The 18494-nt window shown below is 39.7% G+C and overlaps 1 protein-coding gene across 5 annotated transcripts in view; it reads left to right on the forward strand.

The window, feature by feature from the left end:
* The window catches only part of macrod2 (mono-ADP ribosylhydrolase 2), a 423353-nt gene that overhangs the window by 305038 nt on the left and 99821 nt on the right, over positions 1-18494 (forward strand). For all 5 annotated transcript variants that reach the window (XM_067609731.1, XM_067609733.1, XM_067609736.1 and 2 more), the window contains exon 7: positions 10516-10546. In XM_067609731.1, the coding sequence (XP_067465832.1) occupies positions 10516-10546 (31 nt within the window). The remainder of the gene's footprint in view (positions 1-10515; positions 10547-18494) is intronic.

The raw sequence follows: 18494 nt of genomic DNA on the forward strand, positions 1-18494 counted from the left end.
TAAGCTGGTGAATTTTGACATTAACAATTAGATCATGTATAGGTGTTGTAGTCTAGTATAGAGTTTATAAATAAGGCAGTATTGTTGCTATTGTGGAGGTTTTTGCGCTGTACTTTGCAATCCAAGGCCCTGTATATATCAATATAATCTATAGAGTGATTTATTCAAACTTTAAAGGAATACTTTTACATTTTAGGAATATTTGCTGACTTACTAAGTGTTACATAAGAAGATCAATATCAGTTTCATCTCTGCACATTTAGTACAGAGATACCTCAGAGACATGTTTAGCCTAGCTTAGCACAAAGACTGGAAAACGGGGGAAATAGATAGCCTCCAACAGAAGTGAAAAAAGCCCTCCAGTTATATGGGGTTCTAGTTATCTGTCTGCCTAGCAGCACTGTTTTTATTTTCTCAAGCCCATTCATCTCACCCCAGCCTACCTTGGCTCAGAGACATGCTGCAGCCTGCCTTTTATTCCCCCTAACATTGCATCACAGGAGTTCACACAGGCTGTGTATCACTGGAGCTGTGCAAATGGGATGAGCTATCAGCAGTGTTGCGGAACTGAGTGCGATGAAGGCAATCACAGAGCACCCTGAGCTTCCGTTAACAAAGAGAGTTCATTAAGTCCATTAAATTCCCAGTTGACAAAAACATCCCAGGCTTCAAGTCTTGGAGTAATTATTCCTAAAACACAAGGCCAATGAAGAAAATCAGAAGAAACAGACTTACCCAGTGGTATACTGTATGTTTTGCCTTACACTATACAGGAAAAAAACACAAACATTCACTCTTCTAATTGGAAAATTTGTGTCCCCATGATTCAATAATAATTATGTACTTACCATGCTTCCAAGGGGTCACTGCTACTGTAGTGCAGAGAGAGCAATTCGATTTGCAGTTAATGAGGGTGGGCCTCTTAACGAATGTTGGTTTTTATTTTGTATGTAGTGCTTTGGGAAATGTGGTTATGGCCTATTTTATCATCTGTTATGATTCTATACAGATCTCCCATCTAAATTCATCTGGGTAATATTTTCCTTAGCTTTTCCGATTTATACAATCAGACACTAAAAAAAACCAAAAAACAAAAAAAAACAAAAATAAGCTTTGGAGTCCCATACAGTAGCTGTAATGTTAAGTTAGCAACATTGTGTAATTACTGTGTATATTCTGTATAAACAAGGTGGAGGAAATAGTGAAATATTTCAGTGTAACTGTCTGCCTGTCTTTCTATGTATCTGTCATTTATGGTTGTTACGCTGACAAAATATGACTTTGTCACTATGCAATCAGTCATCCTTCAAAGGCTGTATACAGTGGAAATGGCCTGCAGGCTGTAGGGAGTCCATATCTACTGGGACTCAGGCGTTCATATCCAAAGTCCTGATGACAGTGAGAAATATCCTTCAATGATGCTTATTAGCATACCCCTAACCATACTGACTATTATTCCAAATATGACAATACTCCGAATTTGGTACAGGTCAATTAAACAGCATATCCCGTTTGGATATTCTAAATTGGCCTTACTCCCAATGTAGCGTTTTCCGAATACATGTGGGATATGCCAATATTATTAGGGTTTTAGAAGCATTCTTTGGACATGTATACGCATTAGGAATATGCATATCAATTGGGGTTTTTACTGCAGTTTGCGACACATGGCCTCTTGCCTGTTTACAGTCAGCTCTGTGCATTGTAAATAAACCAACTAGCCAACAGTTTGAAAGGCTGGGATAGAGATGCATGACGGACTGGTTGTGTATCTGGTTGTGCAAAATGACATATGCTGGAGCAGAACGGCAAACAGAGGAGAGGAATGAGAGGAGAGCTTTTCAGGATAGCGATGGGGACGGAGGGGATTGGTTATTATCCTGACATGCAGCCATGGACTGATGGTGACAACTCGGTGTGATGCACCAAAAACACTCAGCAGTGTGGTAAACAACAACCTAGGTACTGGATGTTCCCATAACTATACATTTATTATATCAGTCATATCAATATCACTTAAAAATATCAGGCAGCAGCTCACAAATGTTTTTCACCTATCTGGTTTACTTCACTGCCTGCACAGATCTTGTGATTCCCATTCACACTGTAGCAGAGGAAAACCCTTCATGTAAACGGGAATATTAGTGGAATATTCATTTATATTAGCCTTAGTAGGAATATTGTCTTTTTTAAGAATAAGGGCAAAAACCAGAATATTTTGAGCATGTAAACGTAGTCACTGTAGCTCATCAATAAACCTTTGATGCTATAAATAATGCATGGAGACAAAAGGTTGATTTAAATCATCAATCATCTATCTTCTCTGCAGATGACAGTAGTGAGCTCGGTAGTTTGATTCAAACCACTTTGGTCTGCTTGGGGATGCTAACAAGGCTTTTGTCATTGAATACTGCCTGAGCATAGCCAGGCTTTTATATCCAGGTTTTCCAGTGACAGTCATTAGTATGCAATATGCAGCACACATGAATTTTGTCTCATACTGGTCTTGCCACAAAGACAGAGTCCATGCAGCAGGTCACTTGTCTTCATATGTATGCTGTTCTGTCACTTCATGAGGTTTTTAGAACGGGGTTTTGACTTTGAAGCCCCTTTGATATGGTGCTTTTGAAATGTTGAAGGATGCCTTGAAAGGAAAAAAAATGTTTAATTAGTGGCCTTACGTTAGAAGGGTACCATACCACATTGCAAGACCAGAAACCCTTTTTTCCTCTTTCTCTAATTAAATGTGCTGTTGTTGATTTATGAATGGAAATTAAAGTAATGTCTCATGAAAAATACTCCATAATTATTATTTTACTATTCATTTAGATCAACCACTTGGGAATCATCTTTTATTGCGGTACAAATCATAAGCTATATTTTAGGATTACTTATAATCCGAACCTCTCAGCTCCATATGCTGCTAATATCTACTGAAACAGTTTGACACGGAGTATGGATGTTTGAGAATTCACATATGCCCTGGCTTTATGTTCCACAGAGGGATATTTGGCTTGGCTTCTCTCTAGGCTCCATTTTATCTTTTATTTCAGACTTTCTCACTTTGAGTTACCTTATGAAACAGCAGTTTGATAGTTTCAGACAGAATCCTGCTATTCCCTGCTTTGATCATTTTCTTTATGCCCACCTGTAATTTAGGCTTCCAAAATGCAAATTACTTCTAACGCTACACACCATGCACACATGCTCTACATTTCTTAAGCACTCATTGGAATAGTCACAGGCTTTAAATGCCCTGAGGCATATTGAATGATGTCTTCTACACTGGTGAGCGTTGAGGTTCAAATATTCAAATCAAACATTTTGCACAGAATTACCAGAGATACATCTTGTCCTTTATTTTCTGCTTTCTTTGCTTCACACTTCCATCTCAGGATCCAATCAAAATGCCTTCCTCAGTTTATAATGCCATGGCTCTTGTGACAAATACAATAAAAATTTCATAAGACTATTATAATCATGTCAGGGTGAGGATCTTAATCAAAGTAAAGTTCAAAGCTTTAAAGGTAGCGGATGTTAGATTCCATAAATTGTCAAATAAAGCCGGTATTCAAATAATAGCCAAGGCTGTGGTCTGTTGGAACAAATAAAGTCTATTTGCCAATGAAGGTGGGAAAAAAGACACCTTTATCTGTGACATTATTTCCAACAGTGCAACCTAGTTATGCCATTCTCCACCTCTTTTCTCTTGGCAGCAGAAATATTGTTTATGCTCACTAATCTATTAATACAGATACATTCTCATTTGCAGTTCTTGTGAAAACAGATAAAAATGTTTGAATTAACAGCAAATTATAATGGCAACAGGACAGAGGTCAAAAAAATATGATAAAATATAAAGAGTAATAAAGATCTTTCTTTAATAATAGTCTCAAAGTCCTGGTTCTCAAATAAATCTACTGTTTGACAATTCACTGTATTTTATGATGATTCATGATGAGACAACAAAGCCACAGGTCTATTACCCCAACTGTCAGTCTATTGCTCTTTGCACTCCACAGCCTCTTAGATCAGCCCACACGGGAGCCTTGATTTCACCCACCACAAGCATGCTAATTTAATCAATAAGTTATATTTTAAAAAACAGAAAATATCTGACAAGAAGTCTGCCTGCAGCTGTATAGCGGAGTGGTCCACTACAGTGCAATGGTAGGAATAGATTTTGTTATTGAATTTACCTGACATGTTCCTCGCCCACTCATTTGAATTCTGTCAATCATGCGCGGGTCAGGTAGAGGTCAGTCAGTTTGTCTCATCGATGTGAATTTCTTTCTTTTGTCTCTGCCTCTCTGTTGCTGAGTGGTCAGTGATATAATTTCAACTGATACTGAGCAAGAGTCCTCATACATAAATATGAGCAGACGTTGGTTCTGCATGTGCTCTCAGTTCAGAGTAGTATCATTTTTATGCTGCTCTAAATGCTCCCTCTTTAACATTGAGAGAATCAATGTCACCAGCGGACCTCTGTGGGAAATCATGGTGATGTGAATAATAAGAAAGAGAACAATTCCCAGCCAACTCTGGATTGTATTTGTATATTCAGTGTATTGGTTGGCAGTATGTAAGTTTTTATGTTTAAAGTTGCATTACAATTCCTAATGTGAACACCAAGTTGTATTAAAAAGGCTTCTCAGAGTACCTGTGCACTGTCGCTGTGGGCTTTAGGGTGAACTGTGGTTGATCAACCATACAGTTGGTCATGGACCAATGAATCAAGCAGCCATCAGTTCAGTATCTGCTTGTATGTGCTCTACTGCTCTGCCTTATCCACTAGCTGTAGCGCTAGCGCTAAAACCTTTTTTTTTTCTGCCAATTCATCTCACCCCTGTCATACATTTAGCTAACAGACATGCTACAGCCTGTCTTTCTTCCTCTGCAATCATTGCATCCTTTGCATGTGCAGATGGGATGCGTGCTGTGGAACTGAGTGTGATGACGGCAATCATAGAGCACCCCAGAGCTTCATTATGTCCAAAGAGAGTTTGTTATGTCCATTTACTGCATCGATATTTGGTTCAGTCCAAATGTCAGCCCTCGTTACATGTTTTAACGTTATATTTAGATCAGAATAACTGGACAATTCTCACACTGTGATTATAGAAGACCTAGTTAAGATGGCTGGTATATATCAGTATTAAATGTTTTACTTGGAGGTGGGAAAATCTCTCCCCTTTCAGTGTTTGTTTTCCTTGCCGCTACAGACTCACACTCGCACAGCATGATAGATACATATTGATGCCAACAAAAACATTGCGGTAAGCAGTATTTACAAGTTCTATAGTTTGGATTGTCATTTCTCTCCTCTCTATTAGACATTACCTTCCATTGCTCAGGGAAAGGATTTACTTTGTGGCTACACATTTTCATATTTTATTGTTGGCAAGACCCTAGAGGAGGACAAGAATCTTCTGTTCTGGTTTATTCATTATAACAAGGATTCTCCATCACAGGGTAGCAAAAGTGCATGCAAACAGCTTATCCTAAATAAGCTGTTTTCCAGAGTATCATAGGCAGTTAGTTAGTCCCTGCATGTAAACACAGCCAGTGATGCTGAGACAGAGCCCTTAATGGATGCTCAGATATTTTTGTAATAATAGTTACACTTGGTCATGGCAGATATAAAAACCGGTAGTGGGACTCGGGCCATTAGGTTCCAGGTTTCTCACCCTCTGCATTCCTCCATCCTCCATTTAGCATAATGACACTCAAACAATCAGTGCTCACATTAGAATATGGAGTGTGGTATTATGCAGAATAAAAGGGTGTTAATGTGTCATATTTGAATATCCTGATCTGTAACCGTGACGCTCTTCCCAGCAGCAGCAGCCGCGGCAGCAGGTAGCTGATTCAGACACCAGAAACCAGGCATGACCTACATGCTTAAAGAATTACAGCAGTCAACAAAGAGGATTCTCTTGGATTCATGTTCTGATACTCTGATGTAAGCCCACACTGTGGCAACAAATAATAACATACTTGTGGTTGCATTTGCACAAGGTCTCCCCTTGCTTCTGTGATTTATAAGCATAGCTTCCGTCTGCAAACAGGCTAGGAGGCTTCAAGCTACAGGGGCAGCACCCCGGGTCCAGTGCTATTTACTCAGCCAGCCGAGACGAGGTGCTCCCCCCGGCAGGATCCTGCAGTCACTGTGCCCATGCATGGTTTTCTCCCCTTTACCTGTCTGCTCATGGCTAGTCGACAGTGCCTGCAGCATGGGAAGGTGACAGCTACAGCAGGACAGCCGCATTTTGCCACAGGTTGAGCCATCTTCACTGTGTCATTTCCTGCTGCTTAACAAATGACTGAAAGCTGCAGGCTATCATGCTCTCAGTGGAATAACAGTGACTTGGTTTTATGAGCACTGTCTTTGCAAAACTCAAGTCACACTTTGAAGTCAATAAATCATTGTTTTAATAAGCTGTGGGAGTGACAGTTAAAACATTTAAAATCCAATTTCTTCTGTCAATATTACAGTAAATGGGAATGATAATTAACATCATTTCCATGAAAAAAAATAAGCATTAAAGTAACACAAGTATAGCTTTGCCAACAATAATCACTGTAGCCACCCCGTGTCGTACTTAATATACTGTGAGCTGAATAAGTGTGCTGAGATGCTGAGAGGAGAGGTGCTCCACTTTAAAGTGATGTGATAGATTAGGGAGGAGACCCAGCAACAGAATAATTTCCCTGGTGACCAATTTCCGAACACTCCCTAAGCAAAGAAAATCAGCAACAAGCCAACATGTCAGGCACAGCCCCATGCCAAGGTGCAGGCAGACATGCTGACTCACTTCTAATGAGCAGCCAGAGAAAGAAATAATAACCTAAAGCAAGAATCATAGGTCATGACTGCATATATACTGCTGGCTGTCCTAATTAACACCGGGCCTTATACAAGGTAAGCATATGTACATATATGTACGCTAACAACTATCAAAATAGCTTCTACGGTGGCCCAGTGTTGATGGGAAAGAAAAATGGGCTATGCTTAACTAAGCTTACTATGTAGCACACTGTGGCTACTTCTGAAATCTGCTGTAGCTGTTTTATTGCATTTGCATGCTATAGGACACCAGCAGTCATTTGTTGTCTGTCTCTGTGAAGGCTACAGCTCTATTTGATAATGAACAGCTCCATTAGGATTGACTGTCACGTCTGTATCTACTCTGCATGTAAATATGCAGTACTAAAGCAGATACTGCTGCAGTCAACAGGTACTGTTGTTCCTCCCTTGCTCACCTTGAAATTGGGAAAGTTGTATATTTACGTTGTTTTTTTTTTTATGAAACTTGAAGCTTATGAATACTACTGAGCATTTTGATATTTACAGATATTGATTAGCTGTAATATTTATAATTTGTGCACATCTTGTTTATTGGATGCTTGCTGTGTGGCTGATTTATTGAGAAATGGAGACACCTCTGCCATGATGCACTCTAGTCTTTGCAGTTTTATTGGAAATATACGGTACATCTTTTCACTGTCCTTTAAACAAGTAACTGACATCTGCATGTGCCACAAAGGTGTCAGATCTTTACAGCATCCCGTTAAGTGATTACCCAATGCATTTTCACACCAGGTGGATCAATACTCTTTAATGGATCAGCCAGGGAACTAATAAAAAAAGATTTTAATTGATTACGCTGATGGTATGTCATTGCACCAGCCTGCAAATGTGTCAAAGTTTAGTTGCACTCAGAGCAGGAGTTCAAGTTGAAGAGACTGACATCATGGCCTTTCAGCTACCTGTAAGAGAGGATAACAAGGCTGCTGGCTCAGGATCAGTTTGGCAGGTGAGACTGGCTGGAGGCAATGACAGGAAATAATGTTCATCTTGGCTGAGGATTAAATTCATTTTCCCCTCTCTCCTTATTATTACACAGCTTCACACAGATTCCTCTTGCTGGGGTAAATCTTGATTCATATTTGTATTGACTGTTGCCAAATGTAATGGCATCATTTAAAGAGTAGCTAAAAGTATTGGGATTTCACTGGTCTAAACGCCAAGATGTTGCTAATGAGTCCATGCATTTTAAGTACACATATCGGAAGCACTGCACCTCATTTGCGCATTTATTAGTCATCTCTCTTGATGTGAAACACCAATTTTGGCTGACATCAAAATTATGAACAGTTATTATTTCTTTCTGATATAATTTATCTGTTTTTATTTAACCATTATGTGCCCTCGATCTCAATATACTTCAGTATGTGCCACGGGCAGAGCTTGGCACAGGACTAAAAATGGCCATGCTTTTTCCACGCTTCATCATCTGTGGTTTGTGTCAGACCCAGACAGTCATCTGGAAAGGTCAACGCTTCGGTAAAAGATTTAAATCACCCCACAGAAGAAAGATTCACCTTGACAGGCAGAACCTGAAAACTGGTAAATAAGAATACAAACAGAGACCCATTCCTCTTTGCTTAAAGCAAGGACAGAGGGACCATTGCATTTCAAAGCTGATGCCATAGGTTATGATGCTTCAGAGAGACAAATCTGCATATTTTATTCTTTTAATGTTTTTAATCAAATATTTACTTTCTCTACATGTGAATTATGTTTCCTCAGTTGAAAAGACCCTGACTACCTGTTTGTGTAATCATCATACAGACTTGTATTTACTATCTTACTCTTCCACATTTGTGAGTTGTTTTTTCAGCTCCAAAATGAAATGATCTTGGCACGGCTGCTAGCAACAGCATGTTTCTAAATACAACTTGACAGGGTCAGTGTGGCAAAACAAACTGTTGGGCTTAGTTTTGGCACTGGAATAATTTCACATATGGGTGCTATTCTTTGATGAATATCTGTAGTGTTTTGTTGCTCTAAATTAATCCAGTTGTGAGCTGGTAGTGAAATGTTTTCCTCTTTTTTTTCATTTGTCATCTTATTATATTAATGTTGCGGCTGGCCTTTTGATGAATGAAGGAACTAAAGCACGTATTCAGCTGCTTTTGAGGACAAATGAGACCTTTGAAAAAATCCTTTCTCTTTACTGTTTATTAATATACTTAAAAAGATGAATGTGAAATAGGAAAGCTTACAGCAAGGCCTATGTATCATAATATATTTGCTCACAGAAGTAAAGAATAATGGAACTATTTTAAGCTATAAAGCCATGCTTGAATAATATGTCTGTTGCAAAGTGCTACAAAGCAAGAACTATTACAAGGTGGTTACTTTTTATAATGTTTTTGGAAAAGACAGCCATAAATATATGTAGGTTTTTGCTGGTAAGCTCATGAAAGCGTTAATATTCAGAATATTTATCCTGTGTCTCTGCATGTCTGTTTTGTGTTGTGTGTGTGTGTGTGTGTGTGTGTGTGTGTGTGTGTGCGTCCCTGCATTTCAATGGTTGGTGGGATATTATTGATCCCTGCTATTGATCCAAATGTGGCAGCAATGACTTTGCGATTCTGTGTTTGGTTTTGTCATAATTAAATCAAACGCGCTGAAAACCTTCATGCTGAGTTGTCCTCGTTCAGACACAGCCGAGTCACAGTGTGCTCCAACTTTACACAGAATGACCAGAATAAGTCCATATTTTGCAACTTCCTACCTAAATCACTGGTATCATGTTGTAAACAGTCGTCAAGCTTAAATAATTCAATGCTTTTGACAGAATACAGGTTCATAGTCTGAAACAAAATGTGATGTGTGGAGTAGCTTCAGTTCTTGGGAAAGTTCCATAAACATCAATGGAAGGGCAGCCCTGATCAATCCGCCATCGTTTGGATATTCATGTGCTGGAGAATATTAAGCAGTGAGCTCTACATGTACCTATGAATTCACATGAGTCTGTTCCACTCTTCCCTCAGGCAACATATGCAAACTATGACTGTTATGGGCATCAAGTGCAGGCATTAAGCACTAATAGGTCGTCACATTCATTGGTTGCAACTGTACATGATAGAATTTTCTCCAGCAGCCTGTTTTGTGATTGTGATAGATGTGTATGAAAGTGTGTTCAAATCCAGGATGTGTGTAATGTGCCTTTTTTTTTTGGAGGTCAACAGAAAAGTATGTGTGCATGTGTGTGTGTGTTTATGTGTTGTTTATGGGAGCTGGAGTGTGGTTCACAATGGACTTCTCTGGATCCATGAATTTGGGCACGTATAATAGTAAATTGCTCCTTTTGGGAATGACGTCAACAGTAGGTGTCCTACAGCAGCTGCAGTTTAATCCAGATATAAACAATCATGCAACATTTACTTAAAGTAGTTGAAGACTGAGTTCTTCTGCTGTGGTTTTTATACAGTAATAGCTAATTGAACAGAAATAATATGCTCAGTGTGTTTTACTACAAAGGGAAATGAAATAAAGGACTGACAAAAAAGCTGATTGGATTTCGACATCCTGGGTGGCATTTTACCTTGGTTGTTTGTTATTTAGTGCTTAATGGGATTGATAAAAGCTACAGTTGTTTTGTCTAATTTACTCAGTCTGTGTGAACATGCTTTGACTGTTATTTCTCTTTCTTTTTTGCACAGGCCTTCCCATGTATATCCACAGGCATCTATGGTAAGCTTAATCTCTCCTATTTTCTTTAATTGACTTTGTATTTTGTGCTTTACATACATGTTTTACCATAACAACCTGCACACATTACCACTGTGTACATGCCTGCGTTGCAAATCTTATCTCAGTGGCTGTATGTTCATAATTCTGGATTAAGGGAAAACACAAAATAATGTAAATAAAATATTTAAGAGACCTTGTCTTTGAAGGAGAAAACAGAATGTTCAAACATACCAACAAGTTCACCTTACACCATATTGCACAAAGACATAGCCTAGTGTAAGGTGAACAAAATGGAGACCCTGAAAAATGTTTGTGCTCCCTCATGGGACCAGGCCTGATATGCAGAAAGGCATCGCTGGCAAAGAGCTAGTGTGCTCATTAAACAAAGTCACATGGAAAACATGCCAAACTTGTTGATATGAACAGACTTTGAAGTTATAATGGCAGAAGATGTTTGATGCAGGGAAACTACTGAAGTTTATGGAATGTAGTGAATTGCCTCTGCTGACAACTAATAATTATTTTTTCACTATTCTTACATACTGTATAGTATATGTTCTCCTTTGAATTTGCACACAAGCTCTAATAATGACAGTAAGGCCATATATGCAAGTATTAATTAGCAAGCAGATTCATATTGGCTGTCACTAACAATAAGTCAGCAGCAATGTGGTTCCATAATATCAAATACAACTCTGGTAACCTTAAGAATAACGTCAAATTGCCAAGATGGCAATTCTGCACACTAAAATGCTTTTCCAACTATTTAAATAAAGGCCAGTGTGAGCCAGAAACTTTTAAATATGATCAGGGACCTATAATTGTTTGGGCAGTCATCTCATGAGAGTTGTTAGGTGCTCTGATCACTCTCTATAATCATAAAACAGCCAAGGAAATAAAGACCATTTTACAAGACCAGGTGCTCTCTATGGTGCAAACACTGTTCCCTCAAGATGTTTCCACAAACAGTACATGTACAAAGATGATAGTGCCCCAGTGTACAATGTAAAACTAATTCAGAAGTGGTTTCTTAAACATCAGTGTGAACTTGTAACATTTCCATGGCCTCCCCAGTCAACAGAACTAAGCATTAAACCTTTATGGGGTTCATATCTCCATCACTGAAAGAGCTAGAGGCTTTGCTTTTTAAAGAATGATGTAACCTACCTCTAAAACATGTCAGGACAGAAAACCAAGGAGTACTGGAACTGTTCTGAAGCCAAAAGGTCTTTTGTTCAGATGCTTGACAGTTCATATAATTTTAGATGTTTCTTTTGTTTTAACCACTTTATGTAGCTTTCTGAGCTATATTTTAGGTGCTGTAGATGCTTGATGATGAGGTTCACCTCAGACATCATATTCTGTGATATTCTACACTTGTGTAACTGTGTTGAGGCTTTGTTCTAAATAGAGTTGCCAACCTTTTAAAAAATATAATACCTTGGGGTTAATTTACTACACCTACTACAAATTACTGTCATGGCTGCAAAATAATTTTGCATCACTGCATGTTTTCAATTTAGCAGGGTACTTTCTAACACTGGTAGTGTAAATGAGCACAGCCGCAGTTATTTAAATTCTCTGCTGCTAATTAAGACCCAATGCTGGGCTGTTGTTTTTTTTTTTTTAATGTTTTATTGAATTTTCCATTATTGAAACACAGAAAAGGATAACAACAAATCTAAAACTTAAAATGTAACATTGTTCAGCTCAGCACAGACAATCAAAGAAAAAAGAAGAAAACAAAAAGGCATTTAGAGTCAGCTGTCACAATATCACAACAACAACCACCACAGTTGGACCTTAGCATCCCATATGCTTCATAGGAACACTCTAGATAAGATGGCAGATATATTCACATTTACAAATTCAAGAAAAAGTTTCTACATTTTGATGAAGTTAGCTGTCTTGGAGTGTATTAGACAAGTCGGGGCGTCCAGCTCCGTTATTATCCTATGCCAACCAGAGATTGTGGGAGCCTTACAGGAAATCCACTGAAGTCATATGTTTTTCCTTGCACAGAATGTCAGGACATTAAATAGTTTTATATGATGTACATTATTGGGGCAGCTGTGGCTCAGCAGGTAGAGCGGGTCGTCCACTAATCGGAAGATCAGCGGTTCGACCCCTGGCTCCTCCAGTCCACATGTCAAAGTGTCCTTTGGCAAGATACTGAACCCCAAATCGCTCCTGATGGCTGCACCAGCAGTGTGTGTGTGTGTGTGTGTGTGTGTGAATTTGAGCAGGTTATGTTATGTTAGGTACCTTATGGGCAAGTTGGCACCTTGAATGGCAGCCTCTACCATCACTGTATGAATATGTGTGTGAATGGGTGAATGTTGACATGTATTGTAAAGCACTTTGAGTGGTCGGAAGACTAGAGAGGCGCTATATAAATGCAGTCCATTTAGCATTTACAATAATATGCACCAGCTTTTCAATACCGGAGACATTAAAATCAGTTAATAAGGAATTTTTTTCTTAATATAATCTATTATCTGAAAAAAACAAAAGCAGTCATTTCTGGATTCATCATATTTCTGTACTGTCTGGTTAAAGGTCATGAGGACTCCATCCTCAAAGAGGTCCCAGACGTAAAAGATACTCTTCGAATCCCAATATTTGAAAGTAAGACACCTGGCAGAAAGTCAGGGTCATTAACAATTGGAGTAAATGTGGATATTAACTCAGATCGTCCTTCAATACGCTGTGCTGTCCTCCAAGCTTTAACTGTATTAAATATATTGGGTTATTGCAACTATCTTTGACTGATCTCAGATTACCTAGAAAGAGTAAATTTGGGGGAGGACAATTAGCAAAGGTTCAATATCCAGTCAGGTGATGCTGGTCTGTTTAACTGTGAACACAGTCATTTTCATCTGAATTGCAAGTATACAGTAGTTGTCACTAACAATATTTCAATGTAAATTTCAAAGGGGAGGTCATTTCTTCTTTTTTCCAGCAGCATTTGAAAACCATGCAGCTGCAGGTCCACAGGCAGTGGCCCAATGGGCACTGTCAAACTTTCATGTACATGGATACCAGATAGTCCAAGTGGCCGATATACAATATACAGCATTTCATACACTTGTTAGTGAAGCCCAGTGTGTGCACTAAAGAGAGTATTCACACTTATGAAACACTAGATGTTTATAATTATGCACTCTTTGCTGGATAGAAAACTTCCCTCTTGGGATATTGAACATTTTCCACCCATCAGTTCTGTGATTCACACAGTTTACTGCACAACAACTCCTCATCATCTCCTCTCATCATCTCTCTCTGCAATAATTGTCTTGTTTTCTGCCACCTGTCTATGCACGCATCTTAAAATGGCAATTACTGAAGTGCTAATGATAAGAAGGGCTAAAGTTGTATCTCTCTCTTACTCTTTTCTGTATTTTCCAGTCTTGCATAGGAAATTCCTGCAGCACATACTGCAATAATCGGAACATGCATTATGTTGCGTTACCACTTTTTGCCAGCACAAAAGTTTGATCAGGCCTTATAGTAATTATGAGCAGTTGTTAGTGCCTTAAAAACCACCACAAATTTTCAGTAAACCCATTGGTTTCTGACTCTATGTGTGTTGTGCCTGACTCGTTAGTGTCTGATTCATTAGTGTCTGAAAGACTATTGCAAATCCTCGGGAAATTAACTCAGATGACGCACAGGATGAAATCCTAGTAAAATCTATTTTAAAACATAAAAATGGATTTGATTATGTTGACGGTGATAACACTTTTACTGGCTGAAATTAAAGAATTAAATCTATAAATTTCACATAATGGTCCATTTTCAGAGTGGATATGTGGCATTTTGGAGTAAAATAGCTCTGTTTTAGAGATACTGAACAAAGGCAGCCCAAATGCATGCATGAAAGATGGGGGTCACTGTACTGTGCGCTGCTGACGAGGGCAGTGCTTATTGCTGTTCACTGTGGTGCTGTGTGCTGCATTGCCAGTGGGAGCCAGTCATACCACTCCACCAGCAGCCCCTTACATCAAAGGGATAGACTGTGCAGAGCCAAGCATGCAGCAGAGGGGAGGAATTAAAGCCTGTTCAATAAATAAACAGCTTAGCGCTTCCCATAACTGCATCTCCACAGAACAATACAGCTGATTAAGACTGAAGATCTTCACACAGCAGAGGGCAAATAGAGGAGGGATTTTCAAAGGAAGTACAGTATAGAACGGTGCTGTGATGTTATTCTCTACTGCTCCTCCCAATGCCCCCTGAGTACTGCCATGTTCTCAAAGCGGTCCTGCTCTCTTGTCAGGCCTTTTGACTTTTTTTGTACATTTTAGATAACCTTTAAGGTCAACGCCCATTTCAGCAATGTAAACAAAAGCTTTTCAGTGTGAAAGGCACATCTTTCCGATCTCTCTCTTTCACCCTCTGTCTTTCTGTGTCTTTCTCTCTCTATCTCTCTCCATCTCTGTAGAATACATATAGCTAGCAATAGTTTTATATATATTCACATGGCCATGCACGCAGGTACTGTACTTATGCACATGTGCTTGACCCATTTCCACACTTGAATTGTAGTTGGGAAACAAATCCTGTGCTCCCAACATTGTGACAGAGAGAAATCAGGAACAAGTTATCCAAGGCCTTTGTAGTGAGAAAAACAGATTTGTCAGGAAAGCTAATGCTAATTGACACTCTCTCTCACACCCCCATATTCCAGGAGACTCAGTCACCATTGACAGATGATGGCAGAACAGGGAGGTTGGGTGTAGCAGGGGTGCGCAGGGGGTACCTTCGACGCTTGGAAAGAAAAATGAGGGCTCACACTGCGCTGACAGTCCAATCCCTCAGTCCGGCCCATTAGCCACAACAGAATTTCTGCACGGATAGTGTGTCGGAGGTACCACCCATAAACAAACTGGTGCCCACCGTGGGCCACAGGGTCACCCAGCATGATAGAGGTTATTAAGTGCTGCTCCTGTTCGCACATCAATCACAGCCATGCGACCCAGGTTTAAATGGATTATTCCTTCCAAGGAGGAGACACCTCTCAATGTCTCACAAGATCAGTGCCAAGAGTCCAACTACCTAGACTTAGAGAGGTCATGTTCTCTTTTTTTTTTTTATCCCTTTCTCTCCTGTCTTTCCTCTCATACATAATTTTGTCTCTTGTAGTCCTTTTTCTCCCTCATTAGTCTTTCTTACACATAGAAACACAAGCATGGTCACACGCAGGCAGGGATACTTGCTCAAGCAAAGCCACATACATAAAAATCCCATTTCAAGATGCATTGTGGATAATTTAGCCTTGTGGAGATCACATCAGTTGTTGCTGAAAGAGCATTTTCCAACAGCCTTGTAATGAGCTGTACAGTTTAGGAAGCGTCTGCTAAGATCAATCTTAGTACGGCGCAGAGGGATCACTGGTACGATGCAAAAGCAAGGACATGAACATTAAGTCTACTGTTTACGTGACAGATGCCATGGCACACGTGCATTTATAACCCTATCAAAACAATCAGAGGCCCTCAACACAGCTGTACGGCTGTTCGTCTTAGGACAAATATCTACCTGTTTACTGCTCACCCTCCACCTTTGGCTCATCTGTCTCTGTGACGGATCTGAGGATTGTTGACAGAGGAGTTTCAGCACTGACTGGTGGCTGTAGGAGATATGCGGATGTAATCCACCCAAGCTCTACTGGTATGTCCATGCTGCCATTCTACTCTACTGTCCAGATCAAAGGTGTCAAGCAGCTAAGATTTTTTTCCTCCAGCCAGCATCATGCTCTGGCTCTCTTCATCCCTGTCTAGGATTAGGAAGGTTGGAGACATTCATGGTACCTTATCTTTCGACAGTGATGGCTTGCTGCTAGCTTGCCAGCGATGGCCTGGGCAAGTTCCCCCTTCTCTTAAAACCTAGGGGTTTACTACAGGGAGCTTAGTCCAGCTGGGTTGGGAATTTCAAGGTACACAGGAGCAACATGCTGTATCAGTGGGTAGCAGAGTGTGTGCTCACAGGGAACAGGAGCTTCGTAGCCCATTTACTGAGTCACACAGTGTGCATTGTACTCAACACTAGCCTTGCTCTGCCGTTTTCATGGATGATAAGCCAAATGTAAAAATACTAACCACCCACAGGACAATAGATTTAGGCCTTTGAAAAACTTGGTTGAGCATTAAACTTTTGCATATCATGCAGTCTTCCGAATGTTTTTTTTAAAAAGTGAAATGTCAGGTGTTAATTTTAGCATGTAGGACAAAGCATGGCATCACCTATATTGAATGTTTCCAAGGAAGGTCATCATCTGTTGTGCCACAGAGGCTGCTCTCTTTCTTCCTACCTCTTTTTCTGCCCGTCTTCCTCACATAGTACCCTCCCATCCCTCTTTGTCTCTGTCTCCTTCTGTGGGCTGCAAAGTCGGTCATGGTCACAGCCCTGCCGTGTCCCAGTGTTGGTATAGAGAGGAGCTCCAGGCCATTTGACACCCACGCTTTGGCGTCTAGAGTCCTGGGGCGCTACTCTGTCCTCCACCCCGGGTCACCTCACCTCTCCTCTGGGCCCTGATGGGGTGACAGCCCTCCCCCCCTCCCTTTCCAGATGAACACACAGCACTGCTGCCCTCAACTAGAGCAGCCCTCAACTGTGCTGCACTTAATGGTTTCCGCTTGCTGCCCAAGCCACAATCAACTAATCTACTTTGTAATATAAAGTACTTTAATGATATGCCTGTGTGTTATAACAAGGTTCCTCAGAGACAGTAGTCAAAATGTCACAGATAAAAAAAAAGTTAGATACATAACATTTATTTAAAAGAAAAAGATTTTAAAGATGTTTAGTAGCAACAATTGTAAAAAGCAATATGTATTTAGCAAATAGTGTGTCTAAATATTCAGTAAAGACCTTTCAAAAACAGATAAAAATTGACATTTTGTGGGATCTTTTTGTTGTTGCTTCTTTTCTGTAGCAGATTTCCCATGTTTACCGTTAGCCTTTTTAATACCTGTGTTGAATTTGCAAGTGTCAGATACCTTATAGGCCTTAGGCTATACGTTGCTTCAAAGAAGACAGCTCATCAAAATGAATGACGAGTGTTGAGATGTGAACTTGGCCAACTACAATTGAAAGGATGGATGCAGGACAAATAATACAATTTCTTCCTCAAGGGGAGAAAAGCTGTACTTTGTATTTTTGTAGAATTCAGTCAGCATATGTTTATCAAACCAAGACCACATACCCTTACAAAAATCAGTAAGTGCTCCAAAGAAAGAAAAAATACTAGATATTATAAAGCCCTAAAATAGCAGCAGGTTGAGGTATCCTTCTCACAATATAAGCCCACTCAGGAAAAAAACAAAACTGGTGTGGTCTGCAGTATGCGCATATAGCCTACCCATATATTTGCAAGCAAAGAATGCGAATGTATTATACTACAGACATGTATTCAACTTGTTGATTTACTTCCACTCACTTTATCAGGTTATGCAGCTACTTCTCACTCCTTCTCATCAGGGAAAAACACCTTAGCTATACAAGTTTGTTGTGAAAGTTAACTCAGTAAATTTAGGATATGAAAGAGTTGCCATGCTGGCAAAAGAGAGAGCAATAGGCTTGCTTGTTCTTAAAGCAAAAATTCTGCCTAAGGCAGAGTGCACATTTATATTATATTTCCTACGTTCCTGTTCAGTGGATATTTTTGAACATGAACTACTCTTCCAACTTTCACAGTGTCAAGATAGAATTGTCTGTGATGTAACCTGGAAGTTGTTTCATTATGAACCGAATAACGACATGCATTTTTGAGCTCTAACATCCAAAGAAATGGCTTTTCTAGCTTCATATAAAACAAAAACATAAAACCATATTCCTTAAAAGTCACCCAGGGTCTTGTGCAAGTGCTCATAAAGGTGTTTTACATATGCCTAAGAGAGGGGCCAGACACTCTGTCTCTTGGTTGCATCAGAGATTAGAGTGGGCT

This window comes from Thunnus thynnus, chromosome 14, assembly GCF_963924715.1.
Source record: "Thunnus thynnus chromosome 14, fThuThy2.1, whole genome shotgun sequence".
Taxonomy (NCBI): Eukaryota; Metazoa; Chordata; class Actinopteri; order Scombriformes; family Scombridae; genus Thunnus; species Thunnus thynnus.